We start from the raw sequence: 19,684 nt of genomic DNA, 5'->3' as shown, positions 1-19,684 counted from the left end.
AAGTAGGACAAGTGACATCCCGGCAACTTCGAGAGAAAAAACACTTTGTATGTGGGTTGTCTCGAGATGGCTATGCATATTCATGAAATGAGGCTCGTATCATAGTCTCTCTCTCTCTCTATTGAACACAGGCGGTTGACGTCAACAACCCTCGTTGAATATTTAAAAAACATTACAATAATGAGATGTATCCACCAATCCAAAGAAAGGATAGGCGCAGCTAGACAGCCTGCTGTTGTGCTGTTAAGGTGAGATTTATTTTGTCAGTATATCCATAATCTGTGGTAGCAGTACTTTTCCGGTAATCTCAGGTAAAGGTTGACATGTAAACAGCAGAAATGTTAACATGAAGTTGATTGACTTGAATTATTGTAGAAATAAGGGCAACTCTAAGTGATGTATTTTAGAAAGGGTTTGGAAAACCGTTTTTGTCCTTAACGTTATCTAGAATTGATAACGGTGAAGACAAGATAATAGTGGTAGATTTGAAGAAAGCAGACAAACTGTCTTGAAAATGTATCAATTTGTGTTCCTGTAAATAAGTACTGTACACAACAAATAACGGACACAACCAGCCTTTTTAATACTTCAAATGTAAACAAATAATATTCAACACAAGAAAATAACTACCATGGTACTGCAGGACACTTTTTCTTCCAAACAGTTGTTGTTGTTGTTGTTGTCACAGAACACAACTAAATGCATTGTAGTTTCAGGTGTATCTTCTGAAATCTGGGGCTATTCCAATGTAAATCCTGTACGGTGTAGATGACATAGAAAACTTCAATAAAGTGCTAGGTGTCCACATCCCTCCCCATCATGACCAATGAGCAGATAGGGTTCTTTGTATGATCAGCAATTCTGTCCGAATGAACGTAGTACTCATCGTAACGTAACCAAAACAAAGTGGCATGTTATTGGTCTGGTCCCTCTCAATTCGACCGGTGTTCGACTGTTGCCTTTTATCGTGTTTGTTTGGCCCTAAGTTTGCATGTTAATATGGCAGACTGCTGGCGTAACTATGGCAGATGTGTTGTGCATCAGTAAATACAATACCAGGAGTTAGAGAAGAGGGGGGGGGGGGGGGGGGGGGGGGGGGTGTACAATTGGGGTTGTGGTCAGTAATAATAACGCACAATAGACACGCACAAAAAGGACCTTGGCAACAGCCCAGAAAGTACAATGATGGTTGGATTGTTTGTGAGCACCATGTGAGACCCAGCCTCCATGTGCAGCCACGTGTTCAATGCATTCTAGCCGTTCCATCCTTCACTTTCAGCACGTGTCCTTTACTTCTTAAGCGGAAAACTCCAAAGATGGCGGCTGAACTACAGGAAGTCAGCTGTTCAAGGAAAAAGACAAGTGAAAGTGTACAAATAAGCCCCCCCCCCTGACTCAACCTCGACACAACGTTGACTCAATGTTTTGGCACTGGTGACTGTTTACTGAACGACACATATCCAGATAGATCTTCAATATAGAATATATATATATATATATAATCATCATCATCATCGTCTGCTCTCCTGTCACTGTTACTTCACAATACATAAATAAATGAAAAAAAATGGTATACCCAGTCACATTTCTCTCGTGGTCACGTTAGTAATACCGTGTTTTCTACCACAGAATCTTGAATCCTGCCGGGGGAAAACCCCAGTAGGTTATCCAACAGCAACAGCCCATCTCTTTAGTCCATTATACCTGTCTTAAGAGGGTTCATGCTTTGGCACACATACCGTACAGGTCCTATCTACACTACGTGGTCCATTAAAAAGCATGACATTTAGGTCCATCCTCACACTTCAGAAAACCTGTCACAAATGTCAAAAGGATGATTGTTAGCTAATAAGCGACCGTTGTCGTTATTAGACTGCACATTCACGCACAGAAGTTGACCCTTCATTACCTATGGCAAAGTACAGTACATTTAAAGCAGTAATCTGACAATAAGGTCTCTCTGAAATCCCTTCAGGGTTCTAAAAAATCTCCGGTCTTTGTGCTTTGTCATTCCAGAACATTCCATGGCCTCTCTTTTGGAGTGTTAACATTATCTCCAACATGATTGGCAGGCACTGTGCTGGACGTCATGACAACAACAAAACATGAATCTTTTTTTTTTTTAAATACAACAAACTCCATTAGGTTACATTTTTTAAGACGCAAAACTGAATCGATCAATATACTGTATTTAAAATGTATTTCATTTGGGATTGGACTATCGTTGAAATTAATTCTTATTCTTCCAGTTCATAAAAAAAAAATGGTAACAAAGAGCGGGAGATAAAATACACCCTGAATCCAAATGACTGTCGGTTGGCAATGAGCGAGTTGATTGGAACTTCTTCTTTATACATTGTCGAGCGTGTCGCTGATCCTGCTTGAGTGAGCACACAGGAAACTGTGTACTCTTCATGCTCTGCCTGGGGTACAACTTTGAAATATATTCAAGTCTTTCAGTCTTTTCAATCTAGCTAGCGAGGGGCACAAGGCTGTTCCTCGTAGAACACTTCATGGGGTTTTATCATCTTTATTTCTTTGCATTGATTTGCATTGACTTTCAGTGTTGAACTTCTGCCGCTCGTTCTCGCGTCACCCTACAAAAGAACGCTAACGCTGGGCAGTCCACTGAGAAAGAATGTTAAAAAAAATGTTAAACGCTACAATAAAGTAGAAAACCCTCCTCTCCGGAATGACCCGTCTCTACAGGGGCCTCGGCAGTTCATCTGGGAGAGGAACAGACACCGGGTTCGTCCAAAATGGCACCCTATGCACTACACGGGGCACTACATTGACCAGGGCACTGGTCGAAAGTAGCGCACTTATGTAGGGAACGGAGTTCCATTTCAGGTGCAGCCTTGGATTCACACGCAGCTCTCCCTGGCCTTCTCGTCTGTGAGGAAAGACTTGAGCTGAGTAATGTCCACTGCCACCGCGTCTCTCTTGTGCATCGAAATGTCTTTTAAGTGGTCCTCGTCACTTTGGTCCTTGGCGAAATTGACAAATACCTAAAGTTAAGAGAACACACACACAGACCAGGTTAATCAGGTGTGCTATGCAAGCAACGTTTGTTTAATTTGCATTTTGGTTTAAGTGTTATTATTTGTATTGTTCTATTTGTACTGGCAAACGAAACACTCATTTCATATAAACCTATACAAGACCCCCTCGAAAAACAACATTTCAATAACATAAAAAGTAAGAAGAATTGCTATGATAATCAAAATGGCCGACAACATTTTCAACCAGCCCAGCTCTTACTTGGTCTAGTGTTGTCTGTGAAACGGAGTAGTCCTCAATGTGCAGCCACTCCTTGTTCTTGGCCAGGATGCTGAAGATGCGTGCCAGGGAGGTTTTGGAGGAGGACAGCTGATACTGCAGCATGTTCCTGTGCTTCTCCTTCAGAGTGCTGCCTGGAAGCTCCTTCTCAATGAACTCCATCACCGGCCTCAGGTCCGGGTCAGGTCCTGCCACCCGGAGGATGATGGTGTAGCCATCCCCAAATCTGAATGAAGAAACGCATAGGGATGATTAGCGTTAGCTCAATGTTGATCCAAAATGGCCACCGTGCTTCTTCACCAACGTAGGTGTTCACTACTGTACAGTAGGTAACTCCCATCTCTCCCTGTTCTTACCTGTTCTTTAAGTGCTGTACGCTGCCCAGGCAGCGGAACCTCCCATTGACCATGATGGCCATCCGCGTACACAGGGCCTCACACTCCTCCATACTGTGCGAGGTGAGAACCACCGATCGTCCCTCCTTGACGATACTGAGAATGCAGTTCCACAGAGCCCGTCTGGCCTTAGGGTCCATACCAGTGGTGGGCTCGTCCTGTCAGTCACAGAGAAGAACAACACCAGAGCCTGGTCAGACTAGGCCCAGGAACAAGTTGGTGTAGGAAACAACACCCTCTAGCGCCTAGTCTATTGTTGACATCCTCAATGGAGAGACTGGTTTGACCATGATGTGATCAGGAAAAACTCTGGGTCCTAAATACTGTAATAGGTATTGAACATGAATGAAAGGTTGATCCCGTTCACACACATCGATATACTGTAATGTAGCATGACTGAATAACATAACGTTTTGGTATATGAACAAATTATTAGTTAGATAAAAGGCTCATAAAGTAGGCCTACTCACCAGGAAGACCACTGGTGGACCACCGATCAGTGCCATGGCCGTGGAGAGTTTCCTCATGTTCCCTCCACTGTAGCTCCCTGCTGCCTTGTCCACATACTTGATCAAGCCTAGTTTACGGATGCCCCACTCTGCCACCTGGACCAGAGAGAGAGAGAGAGGTGCCAAAGACATGATTAGACAAACAAGATAATCAAGATCACATGCTATAGCCCACCCGGGCTGGGGTCAATTCCATCTCACTTCAGTCAATTCAGGAAGTAAACCGAAACAACCTGTCCTTAAAACAACAACATGTCCTTAAAACAATGACCTGCCCTTAAAAATGGACCAACAAAAAGGCAGAGACAAGGTCTCCAAATAAGGAGCATGACATAGTTACCTGTCCTTTAACAGGGCACAAAATGTCACGGTTGTAAGAATGTTTTTTTGTCAAGAGGATAACACACGGACACACACTCACCTCACACACTTCCTTCTCGGGAACCCCCCTCAGGATGGCGTAGAACTCCAGGTGCTCCCTGCCAGTCAGCAGGTCGTTGATAGCATCAAACTGAGGGCAGTAGCCCATGTTCTGGTGCACCTCGTTGATCTCCGTCAACACACTGACAGACCACACAGAGAACGCACGCTGTCAGTCACAACGGCACACACCTCCAAAACAATTTAAGACCCCGTTCACAGTACATATTTCAAGGCCGTTGTAAGGCTATTTCAAGACTATCGCCATATACAGCAGTTATGGAAGCTTCGGTGTGAACGAGTTCTTAGAGGCTGTAATCAATCATGCATTTAACCTTTAAGATTTACTGTATAAATCCCAGAATAACAATTTGTTCAGCTTGTTTAATGATATTTACTATCCCTCTCACCTCTTTCCCGCCAGGTAAGCTTCACCACTCGTGACTATGGAGTCTCCAGTCAGCATCTTGAAGGTGCTCGTCTTTCCTGCTCCGTTGACTCCAAGAAGACCAAAACACTGGAGAGAGAGTGAGAGAGAGAATAGTTTCACTGGACTGAACCACCAACAGGATATGAAAGGGGAGAATCTATGGGTCGGGCCAGAAACTTCTCCTGACCATCTGGTCTATTGTAGACTAATGATCAGGTGAGGTCATGTGGCCAGGAAAAACTCCCGTCCCTATCTATGCTGTACAGTGGTAGCAGAGCCAGCTCACCTCTCCTGGAGGAATTCCGACACAAAGACGATCCACTGCTGGTTTCTGTTTTCTATTGTACACCTTGGTCAGCTGCTTGAGTTCCAGAATGTCAGACTGTCCCCCTCCGCCCATAATCCTTTGCCTCTCTCTGGCCACGTCTTCATCCTCTTCACCAATAGGTTTCTGGTCGGTGCTCATAGATCTGAAACAACCAATTAGATCAAGGAGAATATTTACAGCAGGTCATTATGAACACAAAATGTTTTACTGACTTGACTATTTTGATATGTATTCATTTTTAAATAGAAAGTGGATAAAGGACACAACAAAAGAGTCTAATCTGATGAATCTGTCCAATGAAATGCAAGGCCACCCCTACCTGGCCTTGATACAGAAGCGGTATTGGATGAGCACGGTGATAGTGAAGAAGACCACACCCTGCACAGCCATGGCGAACAGGTTCTTGCCCACCATGTCCCACGCCAGAGGGGAACGGAACCGGTTCTCACCTAGAACCAATGCAAGGAACAGATGATTGTCAAGAAATAGAAGCACAGCACTGAATTTTTTTTTTAACATTAAATCGCGAACTTCATTCATTGACATGACTTTTTTTTGTCCTAAAGTAATAACGAGCTATGACCTATGACCTGAGCCTGCTTACCAAACCTCTCCAGAGCGTCGGCCATGGCCTGGTTCTTCACCATGTCGATGAGGCCTCGACCCAGACAGAAGTGAGGGAAGATCAGGAACACATTCTTCAGGATGTCGTTGATCCCTCCGATCTCCTGTTGTCACATAGTAGAACAACACAATCAATCAGTCAAACTATTACATGTATTTATAAAGTCCCAATTGAATTCAATTGACTTTCAAATGTTGTAATTAAATAAGGGCTGAATTGTAACAGGATGTCACACTGATAAAAAACATTTCTACAGGGATCTTTCCTTTCTGCAGTATTGGTCCACCTAATGACTTTCACAAGTTCTATGAAGTCTCATTAAGCCCTATTAAGTCACTATGAAGTCTAATGAAGCCCTACGAAGCCCTACGAAGTCGTGTTGTACGCACGTTGCTGCCGAAGAGCTCGAGGACAAAGGTGGAGACGCTGCCGTTGATGCCGATGAGGATGTTGACGGAGGTGAGCACCACGTATGCCGTGCTGGGGATCTTAAAGAAGAAGGACGCCGGGTACATCAGGGGCGTGATGGACCACCTAGGGACAGACATCAAAAACGAAGTGAGAACATGTGCGCGTACAACTCCCAGTCTTATATCGCTGGGACATATGGTGTGTGTGTGAGCGAGGTAGTTTGTGTGCGACATATTGTGTGCGTCAAAGGCAGTGTGTGTGCGTGTGTGTGTGTGTGTGCACGTTGTGGCGTACAGCAGGTCAGCCACCAGGGGGAGACTCGTCGAGGCCTGGTGACAGACAGAGTATAAGTCACAAGGCGAGGGCTCTATCTGCTGGACGTGCCAGGTCTCGACGGGCTCTCCGGACAGGACTAATTGGGGCTGATTGGGGAGTTGGTGAGTAATCAAGGGCTGATTGCTCAACAGTTGTACAAGTCCCATAAAGCTGCCAGAAGGGCAGTGCACAGGGAGAGAGGGGGAAGGAAGGATTCCTGCATGGTTGGGGGCGGTTGCAGAGGTAACAGGAGTGAGGTCTTTTTTTCTTATTTTTTTAACCCCACAGGATACAGCCAAACCCGGAGCCCAGAAGATGGTATCCCGGAGAGGGTCTCATGGGGGAGACCTATTCTTTTATTTTGAACTATTATTTAAATAAATAAACACCTTTGAAACTGAGCTAATCCTACTCTGTCCGTGTCTGATCTGTGTAAACGTTTAGACCCAAAACCCCCTGGTCTGCCACAACGTGTTTTCTCTCTAGTGTGTGTGTGTGTGTGCGCGCGCGCGCGCGTCCCCTCACCCATAGAACAGCAGCAGCAGGGCCAGTACAGGCAGGTTGGTGGAGGAGACGTAGGCGTCTTGTTGGAAACAGATGAAGATGATAATGACCAGAGTAGCAGGGACGATGTAGTTACACTGGAACATACAGGAAGAGGCCAGGACATTCAGGACTTTCTCATACAGTCACGTACCATTTCAAGGTGAAGAACCGGCTGCGTACAGTCCAGATACAGAGCTATTCCAATGAGTTGACTTCAAACAACAGAAAATGTGTTTGTGACATTTCCATGGTGTCTCAAGGCATTTGTATTTTTGTAAAATTCTAATATACAGTTAATGAAAGTCTACATGTCACTTGTACGGTCTTCACATTATGCTGCCTTCAAATGACATCTAAAAAGGTGTGTGTGTTCACTGGTCACTGTAAGACTAATATATATGGTATACTGTATATCCACAATGACCTCTCTACACTCGGTTCTCCGGCTGTCCCCATAGGAGAAGCCTTTTTGGTTCCAGGTAGAACCCTTTTTGGTTCTAGGTCAGTGGAGGCTGCTGAGGGGAAGACGGCTCATAATAATGTCTGGAAGGGAGTGAATGGAATAGTATCAACCACATGGAAACAACGTGTTTGATACCATTCCATTGACTCCCTTCCAGCCATTATTATGAGCCGTCCTCCACACAGCAGATTCCACTGTTCTAGGTAGAAACATTTTCGGTTCCATGTACAACCCTCTGTGGAAAGGGTTCTACATGGAACCCAAAAAAGGTTCTACATGGAACCAAAAAGGGTTCTTCAAATTATTTTCCTATGGGGACAGCCGAAGAACCCTTAAAGGTTCTAGATTTTTCTTTCTTTCTTTCTAGAGTGCAGGATGAGATGAGAAGCCTTACCATGTCCCAGATGAAGTTGGACAGCCAATAGAGGAAGGGCTGCACTCCACTGATGAACTGCATGTGTTTGGCCTTGTTGACTCTCTCCTGAATGAGGAAGACTACGAAGCTGGCCGGGACGAAAGACATGGCGAAGATCACGCAGATGGACACCAGCACGTCCACAGAGGTGGTCATCCTGGAAGGGAGCACGCAGAGGGAAAAAAGATGCTTCTGAGTCATACATAGAACAAGTTAGAAAGCATTATGCCTGGATGCTTTAAGTAAAGTGTTGCCATGCTTCTTTTTTTTTATAAGAAATAAATAGTAGGTTGGTACTTATATTTGTCCTATTTCATACACATGTCATATTTCATATACATGTACAAGTGTGTATTAGATGAATGTGTGATTTGAAAATGTTTTTTTTTTTTGCGTATCCCAACTCCCTCTGATTCACCCCCCATTGAGCAATTGGGATAACGTGCCTTGCTCAACAGATGTTTCACCTTGTCGGCTCGGGGATTCGAACCAGCGACCTTTCAATTACTATAAGGAGGTACATTGTAATACTGTATATTTCTTCCAATCCATGTCATTGATAGATGAGAAAATTATTTCATGGAAGAATTTGAGTTGTCGGCTAGGTACTTACAGTGCGACCTGGGACAGTTGCTCCTTGGTGAGGTTGAGTGGGTGGTTGAAGGCCTGGATGCCATACTTGCTGGGGTCCTGGCCCGCGGGCAGGCTGGCACGCAGGATTCCGTTGTTCATCACGTTCAGGAAAGAACCGATGCTGTGCCACCCCTTGTTGTTGAACCAGATCTGGATGGTGTCAAAGGTTACAGGACAGAGGTTAGGAGGTTAGGAGCTATTAAAACAGAGGAAGAATGAAGTGTGTTTGTAAGGTCTTAAAATGGCGGAAGCGATAAATGCGAAAACTGACTAAGCACACACCTAAAGGCCTCAACTTCCGGTTCTTGGCAGAATAACGGAAGTGATGATGAGTGACTTTAGGTTCTAGAACAAAAGGTCTTTGGTCTGGATATAATCAACACCGTTCAAGTTCCCTGAAAAACAATGTGAGCTTTTCCCCTTTGTTCCCCAAGTCTCCTTTCCTAGTCATGGCATTTCCGTTGGTCCGAACCTGCTTATTAAGGTCAAAGTGCTGTCGTAGATATTTTAAAACCCTTTCTGCTGTGTAAGCACGGAAATCTACAGTGCTGGGTCTGAAACAATGTTCCTACAGTACAAGGGGCACGACGCTCAACTTGTGATTAAATGAATCCCTGTGCAATCAAAGTTGTGCAACAAAAGTGGAATGAGGTGAAAAGTGTATTGTGACATTTACTGTCCCAAACGTACATTTCTACGAGTGTGGAAAATGTGCACCAAAGCCGTAAACTAACCTTGACGTTGTTCTTAGTGTCCAGTCCCTGGATAAAACTGGATAGGCTGGCGAGGAAACGGTCAGCAGCAGTCCCCTATACAGAGAAAGACCACAAACCCCAGTTTAGCACGCAAGCTAAACCCTAACAACATTAAATGCCAACATTTAAACAAATAGCAAGCATTGGTAATCACCGAAATATAATTGTTAGAAGGGACAAAGCCCCGCAGACCATGATCATTTGAGTGGAACACTCAAGAGTACACTCAATATGGCCTCCGGTCCCTACATCACAGAACCCGGACTCCCATTCTAGTCATTCTATTTCTATGTTGTTAATGCTGTACAGTACATTACAGTGGCATTGGTCCAGGGTAAGTATATGGGATATTAAGTATGTAAATGGCAAGGCTTACTCTTTCCAGGTGGAAGCGTCGTCTGATCTCAGAGATGGCCTGATCAATATCATCACCTGGTGGGAGGAGCTGAGTGTTCCTAGCGCCCAATGAGAATCCGCCATATCTGCATAAAAAAATATACATTTGCATATTATTGAATAACGTGGTACAGAACGTTCTCAGACCACTACTGATGCCTATGGCGCTTTCTAAAGACCTACAGTGTATTTAGCATTGAGAGATTGACACCTGCCAGTTTGTTTACCTGAATTCATTGACCGAGATTTTGTTCTTCAAACTGTGAAAAGACAACATGTACAGAATTAAAATAAATGTTCCACCTCCTTTCATTTATATAAAATGGAGCATAAAAAATATGAACATTTTAAATGAAATAAAACAATAAATGATACCTTTTCCCGATAATCTGAGCATAGGTTTTGACCAGGTAATCTGAGATATTTCTGCCAGTCAGATTTTGCAGTGTACCTTGGTCACTGATTTTCACCTGAAGAGAAAGAAAGAAGGTTAAAAGTCGAAAGAGGTTAAACTTTTGTGGATACTACATTATCTGCATTTCTCTCTCTCTGTATGTGTGTGTATATATGTGTGTGTGTGTGTGTGTGTGTGTGTGTGTGTGTGTGTGTGTGTGTGTGTGTGTGTGTGTGTGTGCGCTCATGGGTGTGTACCTGTGGAGGAGGAAGACCACCAGCTCCCGCTGGGCATTCAGGTAGCATCTTCTTGCGTCCTTCACAGCTGCACTCACAGAGAGGAGAAGGGTTTTCCATACTCCAGTTGCCATTCATAAAGATGTCCCTCACACTCTCCGGTACCTCAGGAACAACCCACTCATCATCCAACGTGTTGCAAGGAGCATGGCTGTTAAGCGAGAGAAGCCCGAGATAGATAGACAGAGCGAGGGAGTTATAATCATTCTTCAAAGCAACTAAGTACTTAACCATCAACTCTTTTACAACCAGTGGAATATCTGATCCTGTAGTTTAAGCCTCATTCTATTTGGTTAGTAGGGGGCGGAGTCAGACTTACGGTGAGTTACAGCGTGAACCAAAGCCATCGTAGTTTGTCAGGGCACCCAACAGCTTGTTCGTGTCTGCATCCTCAGGGGCGTCGTTGCTGCGAGGAGATAATATCGTACCATCGTCAAGGAAACGGACGCGGCACTACTTCTTACTACCCAATGGGTGACCGACCTTCATCGTAAATGTTTATATAACATCTTGTGTAACAACCACAGTATTCTACTCACATTTATGCTTCTCAAAAGCTACGTTTACTTCATGAAAGGTTCGAGGTTAGTGTCGTTATCATTCCTCTATGTAGGAAACACTATACAGAACATGGAACATTGATTTCCAGGCTTTCTGGCCCCGGTTCAAGTAACTGAGTGAACACGAGAAGCATCTACAAATTCAAAGACGTACGAATACGACTAAAATACCACTAATATCGCTCCGTTGAGTTATAGTGTTGGTCGTACCTGATGAAGGTGAACTGTTCTTCATACATGCCAGGCTCCAGCTCCAGGCTGGGGTACTTTCCAAACGGAGGGACGATGAGACTGAAGACGAGGGCGATGCACACAAACACAGCAGGAAGCACGATCTGAAACCAACACAGGACAAGGCTCCGTTTACAACCGGAACAAATATTTGAAGTTGAAGATTAAGATCTACTTCACCACCAAACGAAGAGGTTTCCAAGGTCAACACGGCAATTACCCACAATGCCAGTAAAAATGAGGCGTAAACTTGCACAGTACAATAGATGCAGATAGGTACAAATGTACCTGCTGCGCCATCGCTAGATCATGTAATGATGATGAATTACAATGTAACACTTAACAACTTTGATCAACTTTTAATTCTGAAGTACAGTTTACCTGAGCGAAGAAGCCTTTCCTGGACCGCCGGGCATACAGGAAGCGTTTCCATATCAACGCCACAAACTGCTGTCGAATCAGACGCCAGCCTTTGACCTGGTACGAGCCTTTACCATCCGAGCCTCCCAGCCAGTCAGTCTCACGAGATTCTGGGGCAGGAAGAGGAGAAACAGAATGAGCCTCACGTGTTCGAGGGTTTCCACTACTTACCACAGCCACAGTCAAAATACGGTAAAAAAAAATGCTATATCGTAAAAAAATGATTTTTTTTCATTTAAGTTTAGGGTTAGGCATAAGACTTGTTTGTGTGATTAGGGTTAGGTTTAAATTCACATTTTAAGAAGATACATTTGTAGAAATAGTCAGGGTTTTTGACTTTGTGGCTGTGGTAACTAGTGACGACCGTGTTCAAGGGCAAAATGCACAAATATGATGCTTTAAAATGAGATGAGATCCTTCTTGCGAATTAACAGTCGGAACGAAAAGAGTGCATCATTCCGGTGGAACGTGAGAGAAGAGAAGTGATGGTTCATGGGTAATAAATGGTACCTGGGTCACCTTCTGAGTCGTTGAAGTCGAAAGCGTCGTCCTCGGTGAAGGGTTTCAGGCAGCTCTGGTGGTCTCCGAACGCGTGTCTGCGGTGCCTACGAGCCGGGATAGTGCCATCTGAATGAAAGGCGACATAGAGGAGGTTGAGTCACGGGATAATAATGAGCAATGGAACATGAATAAATTAAGTATTTGCTATAAAGGGGTTTCAATGGGGTAGTACGATAATGTCTCACCAGAGTTGGGAAGTTCAGCAACGTCCACTCCACTGTCTTCTGCTACTTTCAGGAAAATCTACCAAAAAAAATGTAATAATTTTTTAAAAATAAAAGAACCAAAGTCAACATACATTCATCAAAATAATCAACTGCCACATTAACTCACTTATAAGAATATAAATATCTGAAAAAAATAATCTAATCCAACTGCTTGGTTTATTTGCCGCACCTCTTCCAGGGTGGTGTCTGAGATGCCGTAGCTGGAGATGCCGAGGTCAGAGAGGCGGTCGTCGATCTCGTGGAAGAGCTCCACGAAGGCTCCACCTTTGGCCGCCTTGTAGGGCAGAACGTAGGTGAGTTCATGGCCCAGGTCCTCAACCAGCCTGGCAGCGGGGACGTGCTTGAAGATCACATTGGAGATCATGGTTACGTCTACGAGGGGAGAGGAGGATAAGGATCAAAAGGATTATCGTCAGCATCATTATCGTCACCATCCTTATATTGTTCTTCAAAAAGGTAGTCCCAAAGGGTTTAATTCACCCCTCTTATAGGACGAAGGGGTGCTCACAAGGCATTTGTCTGACTTACCAATAGTGGTGGCTTCACTCTCAGGTTCACTACCCAGTCCAGCGTCAGAGCTGCTCTCGGAAACACTGTCCTCCTGCAGAGAGAAGAGCAACACACGTTCGTCTAACAGACTAAATCCCTTTAGCAAAAGGCCCAAAAGGTGCATTTATATATTGGTCTGGCACAGGGCGATTAACTTGGTTATTATGTGAATAAAAGATCAGAGCACAGTCTAGCTGTGAGTAGATGTCCATTTCTGCCATTTCTTACAACTGTGATGTCTTTCAATCTACCTTTAAAAGTGAGCACCGCAAGTTTATGTGTGTCGGGAGGTGTCGGGATCTGGGGGTTTTTCGTCCCTTCATCCCGGATGCATTTCAATCTACCTTTAGGACTGTGAGGGCCTGGGGTTGCGGCTGAGGGAGGCCCACCTTCTTGCTGTAGGAGACAGAGCTGCTGCTGGAGGAGTTCCGACAGGAGCTGAGGGTCAGGTCGAAGTCTCTCTTCACCAGGGTCAGGTAGTAGCCCGTCCCCAGCTGGGTCTTCAGGAACAGGGAGGAGCCCACGCAGCACAGCTTGCCGTGGGAGATGATGGCGATGCGGTCGCCCAAGATGTCCGCCTCGTCCATGTGGTGAGTTGAGAGGATGATGGTGCGGCCTGAGGGGGAGCGAGAGCGAGAGGAGGTGAGGGTGAAAGGGGGGAGATAGAGAGGGGGAGCAAGAGCGAGAGGTGGTGAGGGAGTGAGGGGGAGGGAGAGAGGGGGGAGCGAGAGCAAGAGCCGGTGAGGGAGAGTGTTAGAACCAGGAGGAGGACATTAGATTGGATATAAAGCTAGCCGTTAGCCTATTTACACAATCATTTGCCTGGTTTCCATTATGCAAACAATTTCAGAGCAAATGTTTGCATAATGACAGTCTCACTCCTCCAGCACAGGAGAAATAAAATTATATGTAGAGTTAGTTACCGGCACGATACTTCAGAAGCAGGTCCCAAATTCCCCGGCGTGCGTAGGGGTCGACTCCAGCAGTGGGTTCATCCAGGATCACGACCTTTGACCCTCCGACGAACGCCAACGCCACTGACAGTTTCCTCTGCATGCCCCCTGAGACAAAAACAAACGCCAAGGTCAACTCGAGAAATCATTAAGGGTCCAAATGTAAATTATTCTCAGCAATACTACTATTTTTAACAACAGCTGATATAGTCGTCATATCGACAGGAAGGAGAGCCACTTACCGGACAGCGTGTTGCTACGACACTGGCGTTTGTGAGGCAGGCCGATGTCGTTGACGATCTGCTCCATCTCAGCCTTCACCTTCTCCTCAGACAGACCCTTCAGACGGGCATAGAACCAGATGTGCTCCTCCACCGTCAGCCTGGGACAGAGGAGGAGGAGGAGGAGTAGGAGGAAACGGAGGAAGAAAGAAACAGATACAGCCAGTCATAAACAAACAGCTACAATCGTATTATGCGAATTAACTTGAAAGCTTGAGTTAGAACTACAAGTAATTTTGTTTTACTTGAACTAGTAAAGTACTAAAACGGTCAACCCCTGTGAGTGTGTATTACAGTCATAGTACAGTAGTGATGACTTACATGCTGAAGAGAACGTTGTGCTGCGGGCAGACGCCCAGGTTCTGTCGGATGGCGCTGAGCTCCGAGCGGATGTCCTTGCCCAGGATGTAGGCGGTGCCAGAGGTGGGCGGGAACAGACCTGTCAGGATGGACCTATCGGAGCCAGGGAGAACGCACAACCAAACCTGTCAATTAACACAGTTTAGTTTCGCACATTTCCTATGTACTCATATTGCATCGGACTGCTGTATTTTCAACGTGGCCAAACAAAAGATTGCCCTTACAATCAAATTAAATTAAGTTGCTTAACATTTCTAGATTGATAAAAGGTGTATAAACCCCATAAGCTGTCCTGCTACAGCTATGTGACGGGAGGTGTCGGCATCGAAGCATATGATTGGTCTAGTTATGTAAGGGATCGAGGGGATTGGATGCGGGTTTTAAAGAAACGCCCCTCGAGATTAAGGTCTTTGATCCTAGGCCTTACATGGTGGTGGTCTTGCCGGCTCCGTTGTGCCCCAGGAAAGAGGTGATCTGCCCCTCGTAGAAACCCAGGGTCAACCCGTCTACAGCCAACTTGTTGCCATGGCTATACACCTTCACTAGGTTCTTGATGTAAACACCAGGCTCGATGTGAGACGGCTCCTCTTCGATGCACACAGCTGAGGGCGAAACAAGGCTAAATTTGCATCTGAAATATCTCAAATCAAAATCACCCAATAATTATTATTATTATATATTTTTTTTAAATGTTAAATCCATCAATAGAGCGTTAAGCCGTTTTCTTTTTTAAATCTACCTTCCGCATTTCCTTCCTTTCTTTCTTGTATGTTCTTCCCTTGTTTCTCTCCACACCAGTAGGACTTGGTGAAGGGGAAGTACCAGGGTCTGGGGATCCCATACTGGCCTAAAGGGGAATACCAGGCATCATACATGATGAGTACAAATACACACTCCTTCAGGTACAATATAATATGACGTTTCATAATATGACATTTATTTGCCCAATACCGTTGGTAGACATTAGAAAATGTGTGTAGCTATGATTGGGAACACACTCAAAAACAATACAGGTTCATCAAATGACATGACTTCCTCTGGCTGCTGCTCACCAGGGAAGACAGCCTCGATGTACCAGGTCATGACCCCGTAGAGGAAGGAGTCAAACAGCATGAGACAGATGGAGGTGGTGAGGGAGTAGCTGTCCTCCTCCAAGGGGCTGGACAACAGGTTGGACCACTGGATACCCACTCCCTGCTCCTCAAACAGGGCAAAGTACTCACATCCGAACCCAAACGCCACCGGGGACAACAGGCTCTGGAGAAAGACGGGAGAATAGAATACAAGTTAGAAAAAAAGAGGACTATGTTCATGACAAAGAACAAACAAAAAAGTGAAAAAAATAGATTCAAACAGTCTTCAGGTCTCAGGCAAGGTAGCTCGTCATCATGTGAGAGCGTTTCACAAACCCACCTCCATCGCAATCCCCATTACAACATTACCACGACAACAAAAGAGTGTATTAGCGATCTGAACTCACCACAATGACTTTAGCCCCGAAGCCCACGTAGTCCTGCCAGGCCACACAGAGGACGTAGGGCAGGTAGAGGGTGAAGTAGATGATTCCCCCGCAGGCCGCCGCCAGGTTGGCACGGGAGAAGATGGTACTGATCAGGAAGCACTGCATGATGGTTACCACAGCAAAGGAAGCCAGGAACAGGAAGACCACGCAAGGGTCGCTGTAGGGAAGCAGGTTCCCCATCTGATTGGACGGGAGGAGACGGATGAGATTATGAAACAGGTTGAATTGGGTGTGTACGTGATTGCGTAAGGATTCTGTGCGTTCTGTGTGTGTGTGTGTGTGTGTGTGTGTCTGCTTCCACACACACCTTGAGAATGACCACCAGCAGCGAGGCGGAGATGAGCAGGGGGATGAGGCTGCTGATGAACCAGCTGAGCCACAGGATGCCGTTGTCCAATCCCATGATCCTCATGGTCTCTTTGAGCCGCGCCTCCTTCTCATAGACCACGCCCTTGATGATGAGGGCCACAGAGTACATCCAGGCCAGGGTCATGAAGAGAGGCATGGAGCGACTCATCACCCGCAGGAACCTGGAGAGGAGGGAGCACGGAGGAATCAGGAAATCATGAAAATGATTAAAGATATGCCGTACTTTTGCAGGCAGTGTTAACAACTAATCGGAGCTTGTTGCCTCTGCTCTGCCGTCCTATGCTCTGCTGTGCTCTGCTGTCTTATCCTGTGCTCTGCTCTGCTATGCTGTGCTACGGCATGATTTTATATTGTGTTATACACCTATACACTATAATATTTCATCCTGGCGAAAACAAAACAGTGTCTCTCCAAGTCTCCACAACGCTACTTACATATCGTCCACGTAGCAGGGGTAAGGCATCTGTTGGATGTAAACTCCAGTCTTCTCTTGACTGCCCGTCACTGCCCTGATGATGCCCTGTTCAATAACGTCCTGCAGGTAGGAGAAACCACCCCAGATGTAGCGCAGGTCCTCAAAGGGGTCCGCCCGGGGACCAGGGTCCCAGTAACTACAGCGAGACCAGGGTAGAAAGTTAGGAAGACATGTTCATATACTCTATATTCAGGATTGGCGTCTAATACGTTATTACACCATACTGGACTCTTGGTAACCGGCGGCCCCACGGGCCAAATACAACCTGCGAGCCAATTTGATTTGGCCAGCCAGAGTTGTCGTAGGAACATTTTTGTTACGTCATGTATCTTACCCGTCCTTGATCTTGTTGGTGCGCTCCACGTTGTCGATGTCCATGCGGATCTTGTAGTTGACGTTACCCGGCAGGTCAGAACTGTTGCTACGGGCGATGTCCGGAAACACTATCCCAGCCCAGAACTTCTGGTTGTCTAGGAGACCCATGGATTTGTTGACCAGTCTTTCCTCATTGGCCACTGGCTCTAGTTTATCCAGGTTCACACACTGCGGAGGGATACAAGAAGGGTTGTCAGGCTAACAACTACCCGCTTGACTTCAAATGACTTGTACAAATAAATTACAATTTTGAATTGGTTTCTCATTTTGACAAATGCACACTGAAACGCTTATTTAAATGGCCAATGGCAAGGTAGAAATGTGTTAAAGTGATACGCTGCACTAATACCGCAAAACGCATAAGCCAGTATGACTGTTGAAGGTCTTGGCCTCCAGCTTTGCAAGACTCCCATACTTTGAAAGGACCAGCGTCACCCAGCCAAGGCCTATTTGGACCCCCAAAACTTTTTTCAGCCAGTATGTGTCAACTAGAATTATCTGGAATGGGAAAATCATTAGCTTGTCTAATTGCGTTTAACCCTGGCATGGGCAACAACAGTTACCCTTTCATTGAAGCCAATAATATCGATCAGCATTTAGCTACAGAAAGCCGGGTTACGTAAGACACCGGCAAACTGGCCCAAAGTCTAAACTGTGTTAAATTGATTTGATGTACAAAGGCATGGTAACTGTGATGTTCCCAGGGAACCTGAAGGCTTAGAATGACCGAGCGATCTATTGGGAGCTCAGCGTTAACAGAAACCAACCAGGTGCTTATTTATCATCTCATGGGAGTGTAGACTATAGAACGTTGGCCAATTCCACCTACGGTACGCAGTCGTCTTATTCGTGTCATCCAAGTGTACAACGGTCTTTGAGAAGGGCTCAACACACGCACCTCCATAAAGCGGGAGATGGTCTTGATAGCGTCGTCGGTCTCGCCGAACACCTCTCTCCAGGTGTAGGCCGAGCCGGCGGGGCGTTTGTCCTCCGCAGCCTTGGTCAGGAAGCGGGACACGTCCTCCACCTTCCACTCTGTGCCAGCCAGACGGTCGTTGAAGAAGCGGGCGCTGGCGTTGTTCTGAAGCAGCGTCTAAACAGGAAGGAGGTAACAGGTAGATATAGATTCCGATAGAGATGCCGTATTGGTTGCCTATAATTACTTGAGCTCTCTCATAAGCTCTCTCATAAGCTCTCTCATAAGCATTTCCACCAGTTCAATTTTTTTAAGACTAATAATATATATATATATATATATATACATATATATGGAAATACAAAAGAGAATAAGACAAAGACAATGTATGATCTAAACTGTAAATTTTGACCGTTTGTTTTTTGTTCCCTTCATATCCTTCATCCATCCTATCCATTAGCCTGTATCTATTATCAGAGGTCTCCTATCAATACCACTCCCACCACAAAGTACTATGTCATGATAAGTCAATTTCAAGCCGTTGTGGTTAATGGCCACATTAGCTGGAAGCCACTAAAAATACCACAAGATGAATTGCTATGGAGAAAACGCCTCTGGGAGTTCATTTTTGTCATATATTTTCGACCACTGTGAGGCACTATGGGACCGGTGATATACATTGCTGGCAGGACCATGGCTATTCTAATAGCATGAGGAGGGGAGTTACTAGAGGCTAATAGCATGAGGAGGAGCCATGTTAGGTAGCTACCTCGGTAAGAAACGGAAAGATCCTGTCTCCTACAGTTACCTTAAATGAACATGAATCAAATAATGTAATATTGCTTGTCCCTTCCAACTGCATGTCTGATTCTCAAAACGATAAACCCACTGTGTGTACACCGAAAACACTGTCCCCTCTTTTCTAACCCGTTGCAACAACAACAAAAAAATAGGAAAGTTCTGAAACTGCAGTAAAAGTGCAGTAACTGCAGTTGCTGTGGTATTTTGGACACAGACATTGGAGAATATACTGCACTCTAACTGCAGTTACACTGCAAAATTACTGCAGTTTATTTTGGACGTAGTATTATATATTTGCAGCATACTGCAGTTATACGGCACTCTGACTGTAATATTTAGTTACGATGATGGAAATCTTGTCAATTAATAATAATAAACCACACAGCAAATGATTTATTGCTTGGACTGTCTGGGAGTTCTTTCACTTCAAAGTGCTTGCACTTCAAATATCCCCCCCCCCCCCCCCCTTCATAG

The 19,684-nt window shown here is 45.2% G+C and overlaps 1 protein-coding gene across 4 annotated transcripts in view; it reads right to left on the bottom strand.

Annotated features, from left to right (window-relative positions):
• Window positions 1-559: 559 nt before the first annotated feature.
• LOC110498663 (phospholipid-transporting ATPase ABCA1) overlaps window positions 560-19,684 on the bottom strand; it is a 40,514-nt gene continuing 21,389 nt past the window's right edge. The window contains exons 12-48 of one of the 4 annotated variants that reach the window (XM_036954341.1): window positions 18,392-18,586; window positions 17,453-17,661; window positions 17,078-17,254; window positions 16,582-16,804; window positions 16,233-16,454; window positions 15,805-16,009; window positions 15,492-15,599; window positions 15,180-15,354; window positions 14,714-14,845; window positions 14,354-14,493; window positions 14,082-14,219; window positions 13,503-13,774; window positions 13,138-13,210; window positions 12,779-12,981; window positions 12,568-12,625; window positions 12,332-12,448; window positions 11,783-11,931; window positions 11,381-11,505; window positions 10,930-11,016; window positions 10,572-10,761; window positions 10,296-10,390; window positions 10,148-10,180; window positions 9,901-10,006; window positions 9,504-9,578; window positions 8,750-8,919; window positions 8,116-8,293; window positions 7,238-7,353; window positions 6,376-6,520; window positions 5,966-6,089; window positions 5,681-5,810; window positions 5,320-5,503; window positions 5,014-5,120; window positions 4,605-4,746; window positions 4,145-4,279; window positions 3,636-3,832; window positions 3,262-3,505; window positions 560-3,008 (exon numbers count right to left, since the gene is read on the bottom strand). In XM_036954341.1, coding sequence (XP_036810236.1) covers window positions 2,865-3,008; window positions 3,262-3,505; window positions 3,636-3,832; window positions 4,145-4,279; window positions 4,605-4,746; window positions 5,014-5,120; window positions 5,320-5,503; window positions 5,681-5,810; window positions 5,966-6,089; window positions 6,376-6,520; window positions 7,238-7,353; window positions 8,116-8,293; window positions 8,750-8,919; window positions 9,504-9,578; window positions 9,901-10,006; window positions 10,148-10,180; window positions 10,296-10,390; window positions 10,572-10,761; window positions 10,930-11,016; window positions 11,381-11,505; window positions 11,783-11,931; window positions 12,332-12,448; window positions 12,568-12,625; window positions 12,779-12,981; window positions 13,138-13,210; window positions 13,503-13,774; window positions 14,082-14,219; window positions 14,354-14,493; window positions 14,714-14,845; window positions 15,180-15,354; window positions 15,492-15,599; window positions 15,805-16,009; window positions 16,233-16,454; window positions 16,582-16,804; window positions 17,078-17,254; window positions 17,453-17,661; window positions 18,392-18,586 — 5,523 coding nt within the window. In that variant the 3' untranslated portion in view covers window positions 560-2,864. The remainder of the gene's footprint in view (window positions 3,009-3,261; window positions 3,506-3,635; window positions 3,833-4,144; window positions 4,280-4,604; window positions 4,747-5,013; window positions 5,121-5,319; window positions 5,504-5,680; window positions 5,811-5,965; window positions 6,090-6,375; window positions 6,521-7,237; window positions 7,354-8,115; window positions 8,294-8,749; window positions 8,920-9,503; window positions 9,579-9,900; window positions 10,007-10,147; window positions 10,181-10,295; window positions 10,391-10,571; window positions 10,762-10,929; window positions 11,017-11,380; window positions 11,506-11,782; window positions 11,932-12,331; window positions 12,449-12,567; window positions 12,626-12,778; window positions 12,982-13,137; window positions 13,211-13,502; window positions 13,775-14,081; window positions 14,220-14,353; window positions 14,494-14,713; window positions 14,846-15,179; window positions 15,355-15,491; window positions 15,600-15,804; window positions 16,010-16,232; window positions 16,455-16,581; window positions 16,805-17,077; window positions 17,255-17,452; window positions 17,662-18,391; window positions 18,587-19,684) is intronic. The other 3 variants (XM_036954342.1, XM_036954343.1, XM_036954344.1) reach the window with 3 other exon arrangements.

The sequence above is a fragment of the Oncorhynchus mykiss genome, chromosome 19, assembly GCF_013265735.2.
Source record: "Oncorhynchus mykiss isolate Arlee chromosome 19, USDA_OmykA_1.1, whole genome shotgun sequence".
Classification (NCBI taxonomy): Eukaryota; Metazoa; Chordata; class Actinopteri; order Salmoniformes; family Salmonidae; genus Oncorhynchus; species Oncorhynchus mykiss.
This window is presented reverse-complemented; position numbering and strand designations above follow the sequence as displayed.